This window comes from Alligator mississippiensis, chromosome 7 (genome assembly GCF_030867095.1).
Source record: "Alligator mississippiensis isolate rAllMis1 chromosome 7, rAllMis1, whole genome shotgun sequence".
Taxonomy (NCBI): Eukaryota; Metazoa; Chordata; order Crocodylia; family Alligatoridae; genus Alligator; species Alligator mississippiensis.
The window spans coordinates 89,736,562-89,756,056 of record NC_081830.1 but is presented as its reverse complement, the minus strand read 5'-3'; the positions used below and the strand labels follow the sequence as shown (position 1 = coordinate 89,756,056).

The following is a 19,495-nucleotide window of genomic DNA, read 5'->3' as shown; positions in this document are numbered from 1 at the left end:
AATGTGCATAGTCATTTTAGCATACCAGCCTTTAAAATACAATGTTCTATCATGATGATTAAAAATCTACATCTAATGAACATTACTGCAGTGGTTTGGATCATTACTGCAGAATGTTATAGGTTAATTAAAAGAACATAAAAGACAAAGCCAATGTAAAAACAAATCAATGCCATAAAAGAGTACGCCAACAAGTTCACAGACAATGTAAAATATGTGGGTAAGCTTCTGGATAAAAAATAAAATATGGTTTTCGCGTGAATGTAATGAAGTAGCAAACTCTTAAAGACAGAAAAACCCCAAAACGTTGCAAATAAGGAGAAGCCTATAAACCCCTGTGAAATAATCAACCTCCTTTATGCCAGCCGAGCAAACCATCAGTGTCAAAATGGATCTAAGAAAATTAAGTTTGCAGATGGAGGTTAAAAATAACTTGGGAGTATTTTGATCACTTACTCAGGCCTTTTGATCCCATGTCGTCAGGGATCTCCTGTAGAGTAGTCCCCAGAGGGCAAGCAATAAAAAGATAATCACAAAGAAAATAATTGTCAGTAATATATAAAACTGGCGCTACGATAGGAGACAGTTCCAAGAACATCACAGGGGGAGATGGGTGTGAAAAACACCTTTTCACCCAACGTGTAAAATTTAAAATGGCTGAGGCGACGAACAATCAGGGTTGAAGAGGCAGAAGTCTAAGCTCTGGAGAAATAACCTTATTTGTATTACAGCAGTAAGCTCAATGTTTGAAAATGCATCATGTGTTTCAATGATGACAATAAAGGATGAAAAGAAAACACCCTAAATTTAGGCAAGTATTTAAACAAAAAGAGGCTAAAATTCAATAGCTTCCAATGAACCAGTCTAGAGCAACCGGTTACAGCACAGTTTAAGCTGAGTAATTCTTTCTGTATTGCAGTGCAGTGCCTTTGTGAAACGACCATTACTGGTTTGCTATAACGGAGGATCTGGACACAGTTATAAGCACCGCTCATGATCGCCCCACAGCTGCATCCGGTCCCCTACGAAGAGTTGCTCTCGACTGCAAGAGGACTTTGGGTGCGCTTTAGGAGCACAAAAACCGGTGCGCGGGGCTCGTGCCCAGCTCTGCCGTTCACTGACACCGTTCACGTCCCATTGACCTGCTGCAGCTCGTGGAACTGTCTCCATGGTAACACCCTACTGCAACTAGCAGGCCCTTCTACACGTGCTCTTGCGCTCTCTCTCCGTCGGGTGCCACGTACTTACGGTCAACATCACTGGTTTCCTGTTCACTCTGGTCCTTGTTCTTGTAGAAGGGAAATTTTCGGGAAAAGAGGTTCTTTTTACGCTTGTCATTGAATGACTGCTGAAGAAGAGAAGGAGGGGCAAAACAAAGCATGTCTAATGTCTGTGTGTACAAAGGCCCAGCCCTAGCAGCTTTGTGGAAGCTGACTCCTATAACCATTTTAATGCAGCGCATATTTGAATTTAACATCATCCTGGCTCAGAGATAGAAGGGGCTTTTCGTTTTTGCTCGAGACCTCTGGACTTGGCGTGTTTGCTACTGAAACCAATCAGAAGGCTGCTCTACCACCGGCGATTTGCCCCTTACGGTCTTTTGGGAAGAGAAGAACAACGTGAACCAGCAGTCTGCTAAAAATCAGCAAAAGCAAAATCCATTTCATAAGCAAAATGGAGCAAGTCACAGCAATTAGCTAATACATGGGTCATCACTGAATATACATTGGTAAAAGTATTTTTCAAGGCATTATTCCAAAGGTATTCCCAACATTACATGCCTGCACAGGCAAAGATGTAATACTAATCCTGAAACATGTCTCAATACTTTCGTGACATACTCCCATGTATTAGATACTGTATATGAAACGAAAATAATTCAATGCTGGTGCTATAGTTAACTATTTCTAGAAAAAAAGATTGGTCAAAGCTAAAATCTGACAGAAAAAAGTGTCTTTACCCACTTACAACATCCAGCAACCTCTTTTTAAAATCTCTGCATTTGCCTTTATTTTTTTGATGAGTAATTCCTTGCAAATTCACTCGAGAAAATGGATTCTGTTCTGGGACAGTTTGTACCCCAGAGCCAAGGAGCATGGGTAAAACTGGCTTCATTTGTTAATGTTCTCCTGGAGGAGTGCAAGGCACACAAGGGGGGCCAAACAGATCAAAAGTTGTCTGAGCTCTGACTGCGACCCAACAAAAAATTAGACTTCTGGTGCTGCTGAAGAACTGTTTACAGTTTGGCTGCGTTATCCTGATCCATTATGGATTTAACTCCCCCCGCCCATCTAAACCTGAACTGTTTAGCTTCTGCACAAGGGCTTTTAGAAGTGCGAGTCTGCACCCTCGTGTACACCACGTATGGCAGGCAGCAACCTTCACTAATGAGACAGTGATGTCTAGAGCGGAAAATGGAATGAAAATGCCCTATCTCCAGACTCCAGTTCTATGCAAAGTAACTAGGCAAAAATGGAGCCATCTTACTGTAAGCGTCCTTTCTCTGGGAACAGTCACAGTTAGTTCTTTTCAGTTCAGTTTTAAAGCTATATTCTACTCCTGTTAGATGCGTAGGACTAATACAGTTAATTGGGAGTCAGCTGGGTTCCAGTCCTCCCGCTGGTCCCTGAGCCAATTGTTTGATGGGCTCTCATCAGTTCCACCTGTGAAGGCAGCTGGTTTGTGCAGGTGACACTGCTGGCACTGCCTGGCCTGCAGAACTTGTTACCACGGGTAACACAAAAGCAGAAAAGCACCAAAACTTCACTGTCAGAGCAGGGCTTACTTCTAAATGGAGCACTCGGAACCAAGCATAGTGCAATGCAGACTTAATGGAGCCACTTTTCAGAGCAGACATTCACTTTCAAAGAATTAAGCGTATTCAGTTCATGCTTTAGGGTTTCTATTACAAGTTATTTCTAGAATCCAGAGTTTGAATGCTATCATATGTTTGCTCACTATATTTTCTCCAGCATGACCTCATCTTTCCTTCTTATGCATTGCCAAAGTAGATAAAGATAAGCCCTGTGTGCTTTTTCTTTTCTACCAGTATTTGCTGGGAAAGAAATATAGCAATACTTATGGAATCAGGTGGCTGTGACCACTTCTAACTTGCCAACTTTTTCAGGTCAAGTGCACAACTAGCACCCTGGTAAACTTGGTATGTATTCAGAGAACAGCTGCAGCGTATCATGGAGTTTGCACCCTGCTACTTTATTAGCAGCCTTTCCGGCCATCTGCGTAGCACAGACTAGCTTGGCAGTATCAGATGCTGGAGAACCCAGTGATATCTTCACTGCTCTGGTTACAATACTCCATGTTGTTTTTTTAAATATTACCAAGTGTAAAGGAGACATATGGTACCAATGGGCGGGCTGTCACAGGAGAATCCTGGAAATAACATGAAACCTGTACATCCTCTTAACTGGTTGGCATCAGTGACTTAGTGAAACTGGTACTCCGCTGCGAAAACTGCTAAGATGTCATCCTAACATAAGGGCATGAATACTGGCACTCAAACGGCCTGTGTGCACACACTGTAGGTGGCACACCCAGGGCTCTGCCCTTCTGTACCTAGCAGCGTGCTACTGCTAGCGACTTCTCACAGCCATGCTCACTTGCTTGTAAACAGGGCATCGGGATTAAGAGTCGGGGCTCTCTGAAAGCAGCAAGTACCTAAGGGGCAGGTACATTTTTGCTGAATAGATCAGGAAATCTTGTACCACGGATTTCCATATATAAAGATATCATAACACAGACAATTGCAGCATACGGACACAAGCCTGACAAAATGTCTCAGTTTCAAAATGAACACATTACGGACAAGTGTGACATTAAATTGTGGTGGAATTTAAAGCTGGTAGAGACTTTTAGCAACTGTTGACAATTAGAACAAAAAAATGGTTCTTTGCAATGCACTTCTAGCAGAATAATTAGTCTTTCGTTTAGCTTTCAAAAATATTTGATAAAACTAATCTTTCATTTAACTTTGCTTGCAGTTAATTTTGACTTAAACTAACGTTAAATAATGAATATACTGCATGTATAATGGTCAGAGTCAGTTCCATAGCAAAAAAGAGAAATTAAATGTACTAATGTACTGATTTTGAATAAAAGATCAGCAAAAAGTTGATTCTGAACAAGATCCCTGATTTTAAAGGCATGAGAGAGTGGTTTATTAGTTGCAGATGCATGTTAATTGTATGAAATCTTCAATAAGCCCATTGCAAATTATGGATGGGTCACAAAAGCAAGAATTGGTAAGCATGCAAGTAGCACAAGCAACACGAGATACATGCATATGTAAAAGGAAGAAACAAAAAATGGTCATTCTAGGTTCAATTTCTCAATTTTCTTTAGAAGAGGCTGAACATGCATTTTAATGGTGTCCATCAGTAACAGATGTTTAAGAATGTGACCTTTATTTCTTTTCTGTAGAAACCTTCAAATAAGAATTGCTGAAAGATGATTTGTCTGTGTGTGTTAACCCTGAAGGTATTTTTCTTTCATGCAGAAATCTTAGGGAAAAATACCAATGTGACCATTACAGCAGGGTACTAAGGATATTTTAAAGAGAAACTAAGTTAAAAATGTGCAGGTAAAGCAAAATTCTCAAGTTCAAGAATGGAACATGAATTGTTATTAGAGAAAAAGAAATGCAGTTCTGTATCAATGGCAAGCGTAGTTGGTACGTCCACTCAGTATTTCATGCATATTTTTGGTGCTGTTAGTACACCGTGATTGTGTACAAACTCTGCTATCATCAACATACTATTTAAAAAACGTGGTTAATTCAGTTAACTTACAGTTTTATGGTAGACAAATTACAAAAGCATGCAGTCTCATCAGAAAACATGGTAACATTTTGCACACTTATCCTAATAAACTTAATTTTATTTTTATAACTTTCACCCTCAGAGATTGTCAACTGCAAGTCACATATAAAAAGGAATTATTGCATAATGCTAAAATGTTGAGTGGTATAAAACCCAAAATATATATATACACAATCAGCTTAAGAATGACTGTGCCTCAGTTGGCTTGCTATATTATTCTAATGTAAATTTTCACGTACCAAATGAAAAAAAAATCTGAACTATCACAGCAGTCCCCAAGGAAATACTGAATTTGGCCATCAGAAGTCACTCAAGATACTTGTTCCTAAAGTGCTATTTATAGAAAAGCAAATCAAACAAAACCCCAGAACTTGGCTAAGTTGCTACCCTGAGTCCAGCTCTTAACTGCTGCTATTTGCATCTGAAGTCTGGAAAAATCACAGGGCTTATTTTCATATTTGGAGTCCGTGACAGGTTTGCTAGCCGTTCAAAACTCTGCTGTGATTTGTTAAATAAAGTGGTATTTTAAAACAAAGCAGAAAACCCCAAAACAGTAAGACTCCTTTTTGGGTGCTAAATCCAGTCACTCTATATTCTTAACTTTACGGGTCTCCAGTCTCCTCACCCACTAGATAAGTTCACGTGTAAATTTCTTTGGATATAACCCCCTCTAATATCGTAACGGCCACATAATATTCATATTCTTAATCATCTTGTAAGCCTGATTTTATGAACTCAAAGACATGGCCATTTAAAATAAACTACAGTAATTAGTGGTGCACCGCTAAAGATTTCATGGGCCAATACCGATAGCCAATTATAAATGAGCCAACACCAATCCGACTGCTGACATGCAGCCCGGTCTGGTTGGTAAGTGTGTTGGGGGGAAGGGGAATAGGGAGGGGGCAGATCAAGGGCCCTGCAGTGAGGGAAGGAGTGGGGCAGGAGCAGGTGGTGCTCATCTAGGGGGAGGCGGGGCACAGGATGGAGGTGTGAGAAGGCTCATCTGGGGGACACGGGGGGGCGCACTGTGCATGCACCCCCAGGGAAGGCATGGGGGCCGTGTGCCATCTGGATCTGTGTGTGGGGCAGGCTGCAACTGTGGGCTGGGACCAGGGGCATGCACTGGGCTCTTCCCGGGGGGTGGGGTGTTGGGCAGGAGCTGCATGCAGCGGTGATTGTGGGGGGGAGGGGGCTACAGCTAGCCCAAAATTCACTGTAGCCCCACCACACCCCAGTAGCCCCCTTACACTGCTGCCGATGCCCAGCCTCAGTGTAGCCCCAGCCCAACCCCTCCGCAGGAAAGAGCCAGGCACCGCCCCCAGCTCACAGTGGCAGCCCACCCTCACCCCACGCACAGATGCGTAAGACACATGCCCCCAGTGGCTCCCCCGGGGGTGCACACACAGGTGGGATCCTCCCCCCACCTCGCCTGAAGGCTCCCGGACTGCCTCAGTCAGGCAGCGCCTGCCCCTGCCCCATGCCTTCCCTCATCACAGGGGCCTCCATCTGCCCCCCTATGCCCCTTCCCCCCCCAACAAACTTACCAGCCAGATGCTGCTTTGCACGCTGGCAGGCTGGCTGTGTGCATGCTGTGACTGCACGCATGCATGCAACGTTTATTGGCAACATTACTGGCCACATCAGCCAAAACAAACCAATTGCTGATGTCAATTTTCCTTTTACCGGTGCCGATATGATATGGACCAATGCGTCGGTGCACCTCTAATAATAATATTTGGAGATCTACAGCAGTGACCAGCTCTGTACATTGCAGCAATAATTATCTCTACCTCTACAATTTATACAAGTTAAGCTAATTTTACTTGCAAAATAATTCTAAGAAACCTTATTGCTAAAATGTCAATACTTCAGTACAGCTTAGATAACTTCTTAAACTGAAAATGCATGGTAGTGCTTCTTAGTAATATGTCAATAGTTGTAGGAGCCGACCAGAAACATATCTGCTACAACTCTTATTTCAGGGATTTTATTTGGTTGTGAAAATGCGGGGCTCAACAATAATCAAAATGATTGCAGAAAACAACATTAAAATCTGGAAAAAAAATTTGGCTATATTCAAATATTGATGAAGAAAGGCCTGATATGTCCTTAATTCTCGAAAGCTTTTAGGTTACTAGTTTTTAACAAAATAAAGTTGCATTCTGTCTTGATTAATGAATAAATAATAACACTCATTTAATAGTGAAGGCTCCTATTTAGAATGTTAATTCCTTGTTTTCTGTATTTTTCCTAAGACAGTTTTGCATGGCTATACAGATAAGCATGTTATAATTCTTATCTTTTTAGCATCTGCAATTATTCAGTGAACTTTTTAGGTTTCCTAAATACGACTTTGGGGTAAATTTTTGCCATTTTGTCAGAAAAACTGCAGTTTTTAACTTACATAAACTACCTCTCATCTTCTAATGTGTTAATAACAAAATCCATAAGCTAACCAAGGGCTACAGATGAGAATTTTCCCAGATAGCTCTTCTGGAAATTCAATTTGAAGGTTTAGCATCATATACACCTGAATGAGAAGGTTATTTTATACTTCCGCATTATTAAATAAAAGAAATTCCCAAGAAATACTCCTGGTCTTTGACTCTTAAAGGCCAACAGCTTTCAAACAATGTACTTATTTGCTGGAACTAACCTATCACTACACAGTACCATTTATGGCTCCCTATGCAATATATTACTGGCAACAAGACTCACTTCTGAACTTGTTTTGTAGATACACTTGGGGGCATTACTGCAATTATGAATCAAACTTGTTCATAAAGACTAGCATTTGTTAAAGTATAATTTTTAGGGTAAAACTGGTGTTTTTGAAAAATTTTAGCTTTTGTCATTAAAACTGAATAAAACTCAAATGATATACATAAACACTGAAAAATGTTACCATTCACATTAATGGAAAAAGGAACTAACATTTCATAAACTCACCCCTTTGTCTCCTCTTGTTTTGGAATTAAATTTTACTGTCTTTAAGCGCGCTCGTTCTTTTTTCTCAACTCTGCCAGAAAGAAGTGCAGAAGGAAAAAAAGCATTACTTTGCATTTTCTGCAGACTTTCTGCTGCCATTCCTAACACTATGAAAGATCCATGAGTTTCTTACAACTATCTGCCACAGTCATGGTTTCAGGGCCATGTGATAAGGTGCATATGCACATGTATTCAGAAAAATAGTAGAAAAATCAGTTTTTATTCTTCAAAAGCAAACTACAGGTTGCAAATTACAGGGGTCCAATAAGAAAAGAGATGAATTAGCATCCTTTTTTCTGTGTAGTCACAACTTTGTTAAAATAGCCTTTGGTTTAAACCAAGATAATGCTTAAAAGGCACTTTGTCCAGGGAGACAAGGATGGGAAAGCAACAGCTTTCTTGAGCTGTCATCATCCCCCACTGTCTCCTTGAGACCCATCAATGAGGTGGGGTAGAGATCATCCTTGAACCAAGGGATTGCTGCCGCCACTGATTATCCCCCATCTACTTATGTTACCCAAGGCTGGGGACAGAGGTTACACATAAACCGGTTTAAGTCATAAGAAATTGGTTTAAAACCATATCAGAAAATAAGTTCAGTGCACATAAACCAGTTTCAAAATGGTCGAAGCCAGTTTGAGATAAACTTGGTTTAATGTAGTATCAGACTTAAGTGACTGAGGTCAAACCAGATCATGGAACTTGTGTCCCAGACCCTTTTCTGGTTTAAGTTAAATCAGGGTCCTCCAGCATCCCAGCATGCTCTGCCGCCCTGGGCTGAGCTGTCTGTTCCAGCCAGGCAGGGTTAGCCCCACCCCTCTCCTCCCTAGCCAGAGCACTGTCGCTGCTCTGGCTGGCTGAGAAAAGAGTGGCAATGGGAAACTGCTTCAGACTGCTGCCAGGTCTGCATGGTGAGGGGGCAGCAGCTCTTGCCAGGCAACCCCAGCCCCGCACTGCTCCAGTGACAGGAGCAGGGGCACAGCCAGACCCTGGTAGCTTGAGGAGAAGTGGGGTTTAATCCTCCCACTGCACGGCGGAGGGAAGGGGGGCAGCACAGGGATTGATAGGCTTTGCTTATGCACTCGGGGCTGTGGTGGCCAGACACCAGTAGCCTGACGGGAAGGGGGGGGTTAACCCCCCCCATTGCAGGCAGCAGCGGCGCAGGTACCAACATGATGCCCTGGGCCGAGTCTCTCCGAGGAGCAGCCAGCCGGCTGCAGGGAGGGAGGTTGTGACCTGGCTGCAAGGGGGGGAGCCGTGGCTAGTTACACTGCCTCCCACTGTGGCAGTGCAGCCTGGGCTGGGGTGGCCCCCAGGGGCAGGGGGCAGTCCCCACCACATGGTTTGCAGGCAGGCTGCAGCTGCAGCGCAGCGCCCAGAGGCAGCAGCAGAGCAAACTGTCATGGCAGGCAGAGGTGAAGCATCTGTCACCCGCCACCTGCTCAGAGCAGCACCGGCCACTCCGGGCAGGCTGCAGCGGGCCAGGGATGTAGGCAGCAGTGGGGGGAGGCAATGGATCGCAGCAGCCCGGTCCGGCCCCACAGCCCAGGAGTATAGGCAGCAACTGTCCCGCAGAAGCCCGCCCCTCCCTCTCTCAGCAATGGCAGCGGAGAAAACCATCGCAGCAGGCAGAGGTGAGGCACCTGTCATCCACCACCTACTCATGCAGGCGCTAGGTGTTCAGGGCAGGCTGCTGCAGGCCAGTCACTGCCGACGCCCCTGGGCCAGGCTGGACCTGGCTGTGGTTGTCCATTGCCTCCCCCTGCTGCTGCCCATGGCCGTGGCCCACAGCAGCTCGCCCTGAGCGCCTGGCCCCAGCATGAGCAGGCAGTGGGTGACAGATGCTTCACCTCTGTCCACCGCGATAATATGCTCCGCCACTGGCAGGAGAGGAAGGGGGTGGGGAACTGCATTGCAGCTGCGGCCGGCCTGCAAACCATGGCCCCTGTGCGGGGCTGGAGGTGGGAGGTGGCAGGTGGTAACCCCCACCCCCTGGGGTTGCCCCAGCCCAGGCCGTGCTGCAGCAGTGAGAGGCAGTGGTGAGTTGGGCTCTGTACGCAGCCCCAGCTCCTCCCCACCCCCCTGCAGCCAGGTTACATCCCCACCTCCCCATGGGCAGCTGGCCGCTCCTTGGAGGGACTTGGCCCAGGGTGCTATGTTGGTGTCCCTGCCACTGCTGCTTGCAGTGGGGGGATTACCTCCCCCCCCTCCCCTCAGGCTACTGGCATCTGGCCACCACAGCCCCGGGTGCACGAGTGGAGCCTATTGGTGCCTGCACTGCCCCACCCCTACAATGGGGGGATTAAACCCCCGCTTCCCCTTAGGCTACCAGGGTCTGGCCCCACCCCTGCTCCTGCTGCCAGCCAGTGAATAAGTGGGGCTGGGAGCGCTAGAGACCCGACAGGGACTGATTCCCCCCTTCCCCTCCAGGCAGACCCCAGCTGCGGTTGCTACAGGCCAGGGTGGGGGTTTAAACCCCTCCCCAATCATACTGGGGGCAACCCCCTGCCCAGGCCTGGCCACGCCCCTCCCCTCAGCTTAGCTTCCCTCCAGCAGAGGCCTCGCTCTAGCACTCCCCGGCTTCTGGCCTGAGCCACTGCAGGCATGAGGCTGCATTTCTGGAGTCAAAAGGGAATGTCTGTCCACTTGCAAATTGGTTCAATCTATGCAGGCTAGACTAACCTGCAAAGATTGAATTAATTCAGGCTTCGGCTTTTTGAATGTCTGTCCCTAGCCCATGGGAGTGCACCCTTCTAAATGACTCAACAAGACTGCAGCGACTCAAAGGACAGGCTAAAGGAATGGAAAAGGCAGGGTGGAACAAGACGAGACCAACGCCTGTGGTAATTAGTGCTCACCTTCAAGTGAGACAGAGCTGCTTGTGGCAGACAATGCAGCAGACACCCCACCTCCTGACCCACATTTTATGCCTTTCTCCTTCAAGAAGGCTGTAAAGACCAGGCTTTCATAACAGACTGATTACATTTATTATAAACCCGGTCTTTAATTATGGCACGTGCTAGATTCTTCAAAAAAAATCTTTAGGTCTAGATACTATTATAACCACTGAAGAATGAAATATAAACTCTCTTTCAAAAGTATCTTAGTATTAGCTATAACCCTGGATAGTCTTACCGTCCATGCATGTATTTTTCACCTGCATTCTGGTGTGCTATGCCATAACGAACAGTTCTTGAAACAAAAATGTGCTTAATGAATATTTTCCCATTGTGTAAGTGAAATAAAACAGTTCTAAAAAATGGCATATGCAACCACAGCAGGCTCTGAAACCTGGAGCTTCAGACCCCCACCACGGTCACTAGCAGTTTAGGTATAGCAGCAGCCAGTCCATATTAGTTTGGCATTCACAAAGACTTGCTATGCGGCTTTTCAGTAAGTTACCCACCTGTTTGGGAAAAGTTCATAGAATACTGTAGCCCCGGACTGTGCCACCGGAGGCCTGCGGGCCACATCCTGCTGCTGAGACAACCGGAGTCTCCGGGCCAGGGCAGCATGACAGGACGGGGCTGGCAAGCCTGGTGCCTGCTCAGAAGGGGTCCCAGGGAGCCCACGAGGTGCGTGGCCCCTGGCTGCTCAGAAGTTGGCCAGCCCTGTTGTAGACCCTGAACTCTGGCTTTTCTCCCTAGCCGTGGGAAACGAGCGGTTTAGTGGTCAAAGACAAATCTGAAAAGCACTGTGGTCTTCTGGAGACTAAGGCAGAATCCTGGATATACTGAAGCTGATGGGAGCTGATAGCGACTTCAACAGGGAGAGGACTTTGCCCTTAGAGTCTAACCCTGGTCTGTGCCTGCAGTGTCCCTGTGTAACCTGTTAACTTATCTGTAAAACAGGGTAGTAGCTAACACCTGACTATGGCCTAGGGTAAGGTCCATGGTCTCTGTGAAAACAAGGGCTGGTGAGATTCATGGAAATATAAAGTGGATGCACAGTTTGAACTCCAAAGCTCCATTTTCCTAGTAATACTTTAGACTACAAATGGACACTTGGTTGTAAATAGGGCTCCCTCCACAAGCAGACATGCAATGTATTTCTCTTCAGTTATGCAGGAAAATCACTGCCAGATAAACTTCATCTATATCCTGACCATAATCAAGTGCTGTTCAGCAGATTTCAGTGACTTTTCCAAGGAGGCTGGTATCCTTGGGCACTTTTACATGTGCTCTGGAGGTGGAGGTGGGGGGGGAACTGGTAGAATAAGAGAGTCTCCAGCTGCCTCAGCAGCGGGATGTGGCCTGCAGGCCTCCATTTGGAGGGTCCTGGGCTACACTATTCTATGACCCTTTCTCAAAAAGGGGGGTAACTTTCCCAAAAAGGGGGTAACTAATCAAAGTGCCACTGTGTCTCACGTATCAGTGTCTTCATCCTTAAAAATGGCAACAGGGGTGCCTGGACTAACGCTCATTCAACAAGCTTTAGTTCAAGCACCCCCGCCACCATTTTTAAGTGCAGGGATGCTGATACACGAGACACAGGAGGCTGCTGGAGCACCGTTAATTACCACGCTTCAGCAGACTCGATTAATCAAGTCCGCTTTGACATGCTATAAATACCGCACATCAGAGCAGCCCCCCATGCATGTACAGGCACCCCTTGTTGCCATTATTTCAGATGGAGAAACAGGCACACTGGTGAAGTTACTTGTGCAAGGACACACGCAACCTAGTTGCTTAGCTGGGAGAGAAACCAGGTCCCCAAGTCCCAGTCCAGTATAAATGATACAACACAGTATAAATGATGTAGCATTATTTACCACAAAGAGCAAAACACTGAACTATGCACAGATGGCACTGTTAAATTTATTGCAAGGCATATCCAAAAAACTGACATAACTACAGTGAAAAACTTAAACAAAGAAGAAAAAAAAGAAAAGATTTTTAAAATCCCTAATCTTTGCTAGAATCACTAGTCAACCTATTTTTTTTATCCCACAAGTCTGAAAGACAGAAACAGTGCTCAAAGCTTTTGTTTTTTTCCCTGTCTTCAGACCTGTCCCCAAATCATTTGGCAACAAATGCATCTGACAAATACTTGATCCGAACAGTCAGCTTTTAACGTCTTACAGTACCACTGTTTGGAGGCAGTGGTGAGGACCAATTAATTTGAAGACTGCTTAGTTTGTTTATGCATAAATACAAGCACAATTTTAAAAGCAAAGACTTCAGAGCAGATGTATATATAATGTACTATACCTGCGCTTGCTTGGGATAACTCCAATTTCATCACTTTCTCCATCTGGCGTCACCTGCCGTGCCTGCCACCATTCATCATCAGAAGCATTGATGACATGGAGGATGTCGCCAAATTTGAAGTTCAGTCCCTGACTGGGAAGGCCACTGTCTTTAGTCTTGTCATAGTCAAAGAGAGCTCTGAATTCAGAAAAATCATTAAATAGAGGATTAGCAAGGACAAAATGAACAAGTTTGAAGAAACAACATGTTTTGCAATACAACAAGCTGCAAAAGCCAACTTTAAACCACTTCTTTGGACTTGTGTGTCCTTAAAAGAGAAGATTACTCAAATATTGTACTTTATCTAAACGCAGAAGGTATGCTACGACCAGGTCACAAAATACTTGGATGCAGGTATCGCGGTGGACGTAGTCTTTCAGGAGTTTAGAAAAGCCTTCGACACTGTCTCTCACCCATTCTCATTAAAAAAATTAGGCAACTGTGACATGAATGCCTACACAGTCAGATGGGTCACCAATTGGCTGGAGGGCCGCACTCAGAGTGGTGGTGGACGGGTCTTTTTCGACCTGGAGGGATGTGGGCAGTGGGGTCCCCCAGGGCTCGGCCCTTGGACCTGCACTGTTCAACATCTTCATCAGTGACTTGGACGAGGGGGTGAAAAGCACCCTGTTCAAATCTGCAGACTACACTAAGATGTGGGGAGAAGTGGGCATGCTGGAGGAGAGGGACAGGCTACAATCAGACCTAGACAGGTTCCAGGGGTGGGCGGATGAGAACAGGATGGGTTTCAACACTGACCAGTGCAAGGTGCTGCACCTGGGGAGGAAGAGCCAGCAGCAGACCTACAGGCTGGGGAACTCCCTTCTCGTCAGCGCAGAGGCAGAAAAGGATCTTGGAGTCATTATTGATGCCAAAATGAACACGGGCCGACAGTGCGGGGACGCGGTCAGGAAGGCTGACAGCACCTTGTCGTGCATCCACAGATCACCAAGGAGGTGATCCTCCCCCTCTACGTGACATTCGTCAGGCCACAGGTGGAGTCCTGCGTCCAGTTCTGGGTGCTGCACGTCAGGGGGGATGTGGGCAGCGTGGAGAGGGTCCAGAGGAGGCCACCCGCATGGTCAGGGGCAGCAGGGCAGGTCCTATGAGGAGAGGCGATGGGACCTGAACCTGTTCAGCCTCCACAAGAGAAGGCTGAGGAGGGATCTAGTGGCCGTTTGCAAACTAATCAGGGGGGACCAGCAGGCATTGGGGGAGCCCCTGTTCCCCCAGGCACTACCGGGGGTAACAAGGAATAATGGCCACAAGTTGACTGAGAGCAGATTCAAGCTAGACATCAGGAGGCGCGACTTCACTGTCAGGGCAGCTAGGATCTGGAACCAACTTCCGAGAGAAGTGGTGCTCGCTCTACCCTGGGGGTCTTCAAAAGGAGGTTGGATATTCACCTAGCCCGGGTCGTTTGACCCCATGATCTGCTCAGGTCCCTTCCGACCCTACCAACTATGAAACTATGCTCTGTCCTGAACAGAACCTTGGTTGTTGATATCCAGGAAGTCAACTTTAAAGAGATACAGATACATCAACTCAGATGCATAACTTGCACAGGCTGAACAACCTGGATACAGGACCAGGAAAAGGAGGTAAAATATTTGAAGATGGAGTACAAGGCATTAATAGGCACTCTGATTTATCAAGGGAATTGTGGTATTTCCTCTTTTATTCAAAGTCATACTTTGGCATCTAATGAGTAAGTGGGCACCTTGGCTCTCATTAAATATGAATTTCTATTGCTCCTGGTTGCAGAAGAAAAGCTTGGAAAATGTGCGCACAACCTAACCACCCAAGAACCACAATCCTGACCCTGCAATTTGATGATGTTTAGACCCCTGGCACACATTACATTTAAGACATAATTAATGAGTTAATCATGTCTAAACTCTTACCTGCCACATGTTAATTCAATTAATGGCATGAAAAAACAAGGAATAAGCCATGAAGTTATTACATAAAAATGTGCAATAACTCTGGCTGGTTCCTATCATGCCATGAACTGAAGATGGGGCCTGGCTGGGGTCCCTGGCTGGGAGCCCCATCAGCTGATGGGGAGTTGCAAACTTGCTTACTACTTGTCGGTGCAGGGAGAGCCGCGTATCATGCTCCCAGGCTCCCTCAGCACCAGCAGTAAGGCACGATGGGATTGGATGCTGAATCCCATAATCGCACCTCCTGCCGTGCATGTGTTCTATGGCAGGAAGCGCAATGCTGGGGATCTTGCATCAGATCCCATCGTGCCTTCACCTGCACATCTGCCGGGGGCCTCAGTCAGTCAGTCAGTCTCTCACCACTTTCCAAGGCCGGACTCATGACTTTTTAAAGCTTTGCATGGGGTTGTCCACCGGAGTCCAATCACCTCTTCTGTAGAACTTGAGAGATTAATTGATGCTAAAGCTATAAATAACACTGTTACGTTCAACTAGTTCAGACTCCTCTGTGATGCAGGTTGAGAAACCTGATTCGCCTCCATAATTCTGGGAGCCAGTTCATAAATTCTATGAATTCTATGCTATATTGCATCTTTGACAGCAGTGTTTCTCTACCTGTGGTACGTGCACCCCCGGTGGTACGCGAGACGTGGGCAGGGGGTATGCAGGTGCCGTGTTTTGAGTCTGGCCCGCCCCCCCGCCCGGTGGGTTGGAGGCGTCTTTGCCTGTTTGGGCCGGAAGTTGCGGCTGCCGCCCCTCCTGCCACGTCCCGTGTGCCGGGGCTTCCCCTCCCCGGCATCAGTGTGCTGCGGGACAGGGAAGGGGGCCCTGCGCAAGCTGCTCTGCTCCGGGCAGCGGCCCGCGAGGAAGAAGTGGGACTCGGCTCGCGGCAGCGAAACCGGAATTGCCACGGTGGGACTTCCAGTTTCGCTTTTGCCGCATCAGTCGGCAGGTGGTACACGTAAGGTACCAAAGGTTGAGAACCACTGTTTTAAAGGCATCTTTTAAAGACTGTGTGTGACAGAGAAAGAATCACGTCCCTCAGAAAGTTGTTCCAACAGACCATTACCCTCACTGATAAAACACTGCACATTATTTCCTATTTGAATTTCATTAAAAATATGAAATCCCATTTGTCTGACAAAAAAGCCATTTTTACAAAACCATACTGACTGGTACCAAGTATGCCAATACCTTTTAATTCCTAACTAGTTCCCCCCTGTCAAGTTTCCTATTGACGAGACAAGGGATAACAGGTAGGGTTGGAGTCTTGCTGTAGCCGTGATGCAAGACTCTGGGGTTTTCAGCCCAGGAAATATGCAAGAACCAGGGACTATGGAGCTGCAGTGAGCTTAAAGATTCCCCACTCATTTAATTTATTCTTCCAAGTACTAGTACAACAGTGGCTTTGTAGCCTTCTAGAGCCTCCACAGCATGCCAAGATTCATTTAAAAAACCAAGAAAAACACAATAGCGTTAATGGTTCAGAGATACCCAAGTGCAAATTTTCAGGTCATGTGAATTTAAAAACGGTTTTACTTTTACTCTGAATGGCCTTCCTGTTTACAGGAAGAGAATTAATTCTGTTATCACTGTTAGATATAGCAATACTGTCATGGGAGTTTCTGAACTGACAAAAGGAATACTTCTTCTGCTGCATTATGACTGAAAATGCAACCATTTTGACCTAACACCAGGACAATACCATTGCTAATATTTTGTTCATTCCTGATATATTTATAGAATCGCTTCAAATTATCCTTCCAGATGGCCACACATCGACTAAAAACTTTAGCTTCCTTTATCAACTGCATATATTTTCTATCTATTGATTTTTACTTGTTATCACCCTTCTCATTTTTCCATTAATAAATCTTATTCCTGTCTTCATCCACCCTCTAAACCAGTATGTTTTCTTTTTAAAACCAAAGAAGTGACTTTTGTACCTATAGAGCCATGTTTTTTGGCATTTAACAAAGCATACTTAAAGCTTAAAGCAGAGAGGAAGCATCATTTAGTCTTGCTCGTGATGCATCAGCTAATGCATCCCAGTATGCTATTAGCTCTGTTGACTACAGCGTCACACTGGAGGCTCATGTTCAGCCTGTGATCAACCATAATCCTGAGGTGCCTTTCAGCCATCGTGCTGGCCAGGACATCTCCTCCTCCATTTTTAACCGACATTTATGTTGCTGGTTATTCTCTCCACCACCCCGATGAAGCCCGCTGCATTTATCCTTATTGAACTACATCCAGTTCTGCTCCACCCACCTTTCCAGCTTGTCTGGGTCTGCTTGGATCCGCACCCTATCCCCTAGCATGACTGCTTTTCCCCATAACTTAGCATCGTCTGCAAACTTGTCCAGAGTGCTTTCCACATCCTCACCTAATCGATGATAAAGCATGGGGCCAAGAACCGAACCCTGCTGAACACCACTGGTCACCTCCCGCCAAGACGATACAGACCCGTCCACTAATACTCTTTGGGTTTGACCCCTTAGCCAGGTCCCAACCCACCTGACCATGGACTCTGCCAGCCCACAATCCCCATGTGTAAGAGCATCATGGGAGACCATATTGAAGGCCTTTTTAAAATCCAAGTATATGACATCAACTGTGTTTCCCACATCTAAGTGGTTTGATGCATGACCACAGGAGACAAGGCTGGTCAGACAGTGACCTCTGGACCGACAGACCAACACTACCACCTGTGCCACCAGGGCCCCTGGATGAAAGGGATGTCCAAGAAAGATAGCTGCTTTCTTGTGGGTTATTGAATGAAGGAGCAGGTGCTTTCGGAGGTGAGGATTGAACTTACAACCTTTGGAGTGGCAGCACTCTACCAGCTGTGCCACCAGGGCAGCCAATCTGTCTAGGTTGTGGACAGATTGGTAAGAGTCCAGCATAAGGCAACAAAAACGATTAGAGGCTTGTAAAGCACGATTTTTGAGGAAAAGCTGAAAAAACTAGGGTTATCTGGTCTGGAGAAGAGAAGACTGAGGGGGATTTGATAACAGCCTTCAAATGGCCGAAGCGTAATTACAGACAGGATGGGGACAGGCTCTTCTCTGGTGCTGTAGGTGACAGAATTAGGAACACGCATCTCAAGCTGCAGCACAGGGACTTTACGCTGGAGATCAGGAGGAACTGTATGATGGTGAGGGTGGATCCAGGCACCTAGAGAAACTGGAATTTCCATCCTTCTCCAAAGCAGGTTGGGCAGCCACTTGGCTTGGGTGGTTTAGCCAGGAGCAGTGGGCCGGGCTAAATGACCTTGTGAGGTCCCTTCCAACCCCCGATGTGTGCATTACTGGTCAGGATTATGTTCCTCAGATATCTGAAGGGCTGCCATAAAGATGAGGGAAAGCACCTTTTCTCTTTTGATGCAGAGGAGGAGGAAATGGACCAATGACCTGAAGCTGCACCAAAATAAGTTTAGATTGGATATCCAGAAACACTCCTCCACTGTTAGACCAGGAAGGCACTGGAATAGCCTGCCGAAGGAAGCTGTGGACTCACTATCACTAGAGGTGTCAAGAAGAGGTTGAACAGCCACTGGTCAGGGATGATCTAGGTCAGAGGTTGTCAACTGGGGGTACACGTACCCCCGGGGGTACTTGAGATGGTCCTAGGGGGTAAGTACGGGTGGGCGGGGATGGAGTGACACCAGGTATCATCCCACATTGCGGTGCAGGTGCTGCCCGCCCGGCCAGGGGCCAGGGAAGCTCACGCGTGGCAGCTACTGCTGCTCTGTGTCCAGCTGCGCTTCCCTCCCCCCAGCTGACATCTGGCAGCACACCACCCTCCCCCCCCGCCCTGCGTCCGGCCACCGGGGGTACACTGATTCAAAAAGGTTGAAAACCCTTGATCTAGGTGTACCAATGCCTATGTTCAACTATGGTATTTCCTGGGCTTTGCTGATTGCTCCCACCCCCTTTCTGCCACAGATGTCAGACGTTCATAGGTTGTCAGGGGCTGGAAGGGACCTCACAGATCTTTGGGTCCAGCCCCCCTGCTTTAGGCAGGAAGACAACAGGGGTCAAGTGACTCCACCGAGATGGCTGTCCAGTCTCCTCTTGAAAACCTCCCGGGTAGGCGACTGCACCACCTCTGCAGGGAGTTTATTCCAGAGTCGGGACACCCTGACTGGGAAGGAGTTTTTCCTGGTATTAAGCCTGAAGAGGCCTTCCAGGAGTTTGTATCCATTGGTCCCGGTCTTCCCCAGGGGTGCCCTGGTGAACAGCTGTTCACCAAGCCCTCGATGCACTCCTCTGATATAGCGGTAAGCTGCTATCAAGTCCCCTCTCAGCCTTCTCTTCTGTAGGCTAAAAAGGCCCAGGTCCCTCAGCCTCTCCTCGTATGGCTTGTCTTGCAGGTCCCTGATCATATAGGGGGGCTCTTCTCTGGACCTGCTCAAGTTTTTCCACATCCTTGTTGAAGTGCGGTGCCCAGAACCGGACGCAGTTCTCCAGCTGCG

General features: G+C 46.7%; 1 protein-coding gene across 14 annotated transcripts in view; it reads right to left on the bottom strand.

The window, feature by feature from the left end:
- The window catches only part of DLG1 (discs large MAGUK scaffold protein 1), a 289,256-nt gene that overhangs the window by 18,041 nt on the left and 251,720 nt on the right, over positions 1-19,495 (bottom strand). For 7 of the 14 annotated variants that reach the window (XM_059731283.1, XM_059731289.1, XM_059731290.1 and 4 more), the window contains 3 exons: positions 13,037-13,213; positions 7,788-7,857; positions 1,249-1,348 (listed from right to left, as the gene is read on the bottom strand). In XM_059731283.1, the coding sequence (XP_059587266.1) occupies positions 1,249-1,348; positions 7,788-7,857; positions 13,037-13,213 (347 nt within the window). Of the gene's footprint in view, positions 1-456; positions 491-1,248; positions 1,349-7,787; positions 7,858-13,036; positions 13,214-19,495 lie in introns of all 14 variants that reach the window. The other 7 variants (XM_059731292.1, XM_059731287.1, XM_059731288.1 and 4 more) reach the window with 2 other exon arrangements.